The sequence below is a fragment of the Triticum aestivum genome, chromosome 6B (assembly GCF_018294505.1).
Source record: "Triticum aestivum cultivar Chinese Spring chromosome 6B, IWGSC CS RefSeq v2.1, whole genome shotgun sequence".
Taxonomy (NCBI): Eukaryota; Viridiplantae; Streptophyta; class Magnoliopsida; order Poales; family Poaceae; genus Triticum; species Triticum aestivum.
The window spans coordinates 487,502,384-487,507,397 of NC_057810.1; the positions used below are offsets into that span (position 1 = coordinate 487,502,384).

A 5,014-nucleotide genomic window follows, 5' to 3' on the forward strand; every position below is an offset into this window, starting at 1 on the left:
CAGGATACTACCACGTGATGTCCCACTCAGGGCCGGCCCATAGGCCGGGCAAACGGGGCGCCCGCCCTGGGCCCCCGGAAGGCAGGGGCCCCGTCCCAGGTATTATTTCCTCTATAGGTAAGAAGCCCAGAAAAATAGCGACAGTAAAGAGGGCTCTCAGCGTCGATCCCGTGCCCTTTCCCGTGCTCCTCGACTCCTCTTCCCCAAAACAGCGCCGCCGTTCGCGTGTCGTCTCCGATTCCAAGATCACCGCCGGCCATTAATGGAGATTAAAGGCGCAAATCGGCTCCCCAATCGTCTCTCCTTCCTTCTTCAAGGTTCTGCTCGTTCCCCATCAGCTAGACGTTGGAGAGGAGACAGTACGTGTCCTTCTTTTCCTCCTCCCCATGACCCCGTTCCCCCTATCAATTATATAGGCGTGCCCTCCGACGAGGTGACGACTCCATATCTGACATCTCTTCTTCTTATCTTCTGCTCTTCAGACTTCTGTGGATCTAAGTTTCAACGCTCGGGAGCCAGGAGAACTGCTGAAGTGGAGAAGGGGGGAAACAATTCAGTTCCTGGTGTTGTGTTCTTGTTCGTGCTGACTTCAACCTCCAGATCTACTGATTTGGCCACCTACAACCACATTCAGGTGCTTTTGTTCCTTGTTTTAATCATTTTATGCTGCTTGTTCTTGTTTACTGAGATGTCCTCTAGAAAGCATTTATCTGGTAGTGCCAAAAGGAAGAGAAAAAAGGAAAAAGACAAAGAGGTAAAATCCCTGAAAGGATCACTTAACAATTTTTTCAGACCTGTTAGTTCTTCTACGGATCCCCTGGAATTGGCCATAGTAAGTGTTGAAGAACAACCAACTGATAATACAAATTCTACTGATGATGATATGAATGAGGGTAATAACAATTCCAGTGAGCACGAACATGTAACTCATTCACCGCATGTCGATAAACAACAACCATTCACTGTTGACATTTTTTATCCACGAAACTGGGATAATCTGGATGATAAGGCTAGGGACATTTTAGTTGAGAAGGGTCCCGTAAGAAATGATGGCAAGTTCTTGCAGTAAAGCTATATCCTTCTTTGGAATTGTGCAACGAATTTATGTTTTATTTTCAAGTTCCACAAAAAGATGGAAAGTTTTACTTGACCATATTCCTAGTTTAACCGTGAAAGGTTTGTCTAATACTCGGTGGGAGAGTCGAATCAAAAGTGTAAAAGCTATTAGATATCAAGCTCCACAATTAAGGCTAGCTTTGTCCGAGTTATGTAAAATTTGTGATGATGCCAAGTCAAGGAGCGACGCAAAGTTTTTATTTGATGCACTTGGTAGTTTTGAGTTTTTACTTGGCATGGTTATTTGACATGATATATTATTTGCTGTAAACTTGGTGAGCAAGAAGTTGCAGTCTGCATCTATGTGTGTCGACTCTACCTTGCAGCAAATTGAAGGCGTAATGCACTTTTTTGATAAGTACAGAGATGAAGGATTTGCATCTTGTTTGACTATCGCCAAAGGTCTTGCAATTGACATGGGCATAGAACCATCATTTCCAATAAAACGTAATGTTACTAGGAAGAAACAATTTGATGAACCTGATAACGAAGAAGAAGTTCTACAAGCCGAGAAGGCGTTCGAAGTCAATTATTTCTTAGTTGTGGTTGATATTGCAAAGGTCTCTTTGACAACTAGGTTCAAAGAACTCAAAGTGTTCAAAAATATATTTAGCTTCTTACTTAGCTCGAAAGACATGAAGTTATTGGATGATGTTGAATTACGCAAATGTTGTGCTAAGTTTGTAGAAACATTTTCACGAAATGGTTCATGCGATGTTGAGTTAGATGATCTTTTTTCTAAATTAAGACTGCTGCAAATGACTTTACCAGAATCAGATTTGCCATTGCATGCTATGGAGATTTTTGAGTTTGTTAGAGATATTGACTGTTTTCCAAATGTTTTAATTGCTTATCGAATTTTGTTCACTATACCAATGACTGTAGCATCAGCAGCGCGTAGCTTTTCGAAGTTGAAATTGTTAAAGAACTATTTGAGGTCAACAATGTCACAAGAATGATTAAATGGTCTTGCTACTTTATGTATTGAGAAAGATAAGTTGGATGAAATAAATGTTGATGCAATAATCGATGACTTTGCTTCTAGAAGTGTTAGACGAATTTCCAAGTTCTAGTGTAGACGTGAAATGCTCAGTTTCCTTTACTATGCCTTGAGCAGGAATGTTGGAAGAATTGAGTTATTATCCTGGTGAAGAACTTTGGAGTGAAGAACATGGCCAATTGGGGAGGATCCAGAAACAAATGTAAGTTCATGCCTAACTTTTTATCTGATGGTAACACAAAAGATATAAGTAGCGACCAGTTTTGATAGGAACTTTTGTTTTGCAGAACAAAATGAAGTCTCCAATTAAATTTAGGAATGCAAGCTTTTGGGGAAACCAAGCTTTTGTCGAACTACATCATTTCATTGCTATCATGATGTAGTTCACTTGATCAAATAATAAATTATATTGTCAGTTTTAGTGTGCAAATTAAGATCATCAGACTATGCTATGTACTGGATATTACTTTGCTTTTGAAATATAAATATTTTGAGCTTTTGAGTAAACACAAGGGCCCCTTATTGGTGTCCTGCCCAGGGGCCCCGTATGTCTATGGGCCGGCCCTGGTCCCACTGCGAAAGAGGCCGGGTGGACGGGCCAGCACGAAAGCAAAGCTACGTAGAGCACGCCACAGTGTGGACCTACTCGGTTCTCACCGGGCCAGCCGATGGAGCATCAGTCCGCCGTCCAAGCCTCAGGCGGGCCAACACGCAGACCCACGTCCCAACTAACTACCGCCGCCCGAGGCAACACCCACACTCGTCGAGCTTTCCGCGTTATTCCCCTCCCCACTCGTCTCCCTCCTCCCCTGACTGGCTGACCAGCCTTTATATAAGAGCCCCACTACCACTGTGTGTCACCCGGCCTCTCCCGACTCCCGTGCCTCCGCTCTGCCCTGCCCCGCGACCCACGCGCACGCCTCGCACGCCTGGACGGACGGACCACCTCCAAGCCAGCCAAGATCGACGCCATGGGCTTCCCCGTGGGATACTCGGAGCTGCTGCTCCCCCGGCTGCTCCTGCAGGCGCTCCTCCTCCTCGGCCACCTCCACCGCTTCCTCCTCTGGGCCTTCCACGCCGTGGGCCTGGGCGACCTCATCGACCTCGGCGGCAGCGCGCCCACGGCGGAGGAGGCGCAGTGGCACGCGCACCACGGGGCAGCGCCCTCGCCCTCGCTGCAGCACCGGCGGCCCGACTTCCGCGCGCTGCCGCCGATGGCCGCCGTCGAGGAGGCGCTCCCCGTGCTGCGGTTCGACGAGCTGGTGGCGTCCTCCCCGTCCGTGTGCGGGGACGGCGACTGCGCCGTCTGCCTCTGCGGCATCGGCGGCGGCGACGAGGTGCGGCGGCTGTCCAACTGCCGCCACGTCTTCCACCGCGGCTGCATCGACCGCTGGATGGGGCACCAGCAGCGCACCTGCCCGCTCTGCCGCGCCCCGCTCATGCCCGGCGACGCGCTCTCGGCCGACCTCCCGGACGCCTCCGACTACGACATGTCCTACCCGTCCCCGCTGCCGCTGGCGGCCACCCCCACCCTGCTGCGCCCGCACGAGCTGCTGCTCAACGGCCTGGGCGGCTTCCAGTGAGGAGGCTGGTGAGCTCTGAAGCCAGCGCGCTGACTTGTACATAGGCGCCACGGAGAAACGGAGAAGACCGCCGGAGATCAATCATTCTAAACAAAGAGTAGAGTACTCCTAGGAGCTATGTAGGCCGATTCCATCTTCCAAGCCTGTGGAGCTGTGGATCTTTTTTTGCAGATCGAAGCAACTTGTCGAGCTATGATTTGAATATCGTGTTTGCCACATTCGGGTCGTCTCCCGATCTTCCCATTCCTTCCCCTTTCTAGCGCGCAGCCACGATCTGCTGCAGCACATGAGATGCGGCGAGACCAAGAAAGTCTCACTCGCGCAGATGCTTCTTCGGACCTTCCCGATTCGCTCGCGCCGACGCGTGATCGTGCTTGACCTATCTGGCAGGTAAAGGACATGAATACAATATGTAGCCCGTCAATGCGCAGCGTAGGTCTCGACAGTGATAGATCACTGGCGGCCCCGGCCTTGGCCGGACAGACACCACTGATTATTTTTATCTCAGGTAGCTGCGCCGATCATTCGTAAACGGATACAGTGGCTCATTGTTAAAGCCGCCACCGTGTCCGTGTCTGTGCCCCCATGAACAAAGCAAGAAATTCTGGAAGCTGCCTCCTTTCCTTCCTGCTACACTGCTTTTCCACGAGACGGGACGGACTAGTAACAGCCAAGGCCAATCACAATGCCACAAGGGGTTGTGACTTGTTTGGAAACGAGTGAGCTTATTTTTAGGGGATGGAAATGAGCGAGCTAATTATTAGTCGCGGTGCATGCTCCGAATGAACCGGGTCGAGGACTGGCGAACGGGAATAGAGACGAGAAGCCTTGGGTCCACAGGTATCGCCATCGCATACATGGGACGTTGAGGTTTTGGGCCAACATGCTTTCGACGTGCCATTACACGGGTGGCCTACGCGCCTAAATTTTGTATCCAAGAAAGTGACAAATATCCGCATGATTTTGTTTTCTGAAAGGAATTAAACTCAAAAGTGTAAAATACACTCACACTCGCGGTTCTTCATTTCAAGATAAACGAAGGATGGATGTACTTCTAACCTCTACGAGATGCACGCGGCCAAATTATATTTACATGATGCTTAAGACGTTGATCGAGCTGACTTATAAATAGTTCTCTGTGCTGTGAGGAGCAGCTGGCTCAAAATTGTAGCCCTGGTTTTATGAAATAAAACTCTCTTGTAAATAGCAACGCATGGACGCGTGTCGACGCACCAGCCTTACAAGTTACTTCCTCCCTTTCACTATGTAGGGCGTGTAACTTTTGGCACGAAAATTAGGGTAAATCTGGTCGTAA

The 5,014-nt window shown here is 49.0% G+C and overlaps 1 protein-coding gene across 1 annotated transcript; it reads left to right on the plus strand.

The window, feature by feature from the left end:
* Positions 1-2,958: 2,958 nt before the first annotated feature.
* LOC123134278 (brassinosteroid-responsive RING protein 1) lies at positions 2,959-3,892 on the plus strand. Its single transcript, XM_044553551.1, has one exon. It carries the CDS (start codon positions 3,088-3,090, stop codon positions 3,697-3,699), a length of 612 nt encoding a protein of 203 aa, XP_044409486.1. The 5' UTR covers positions 2,959-3,087; the 3' UTR covers positions 3,700-3,892.
* Positions 3,893-5,014: the final 1,122 nt, after the last annotated feature.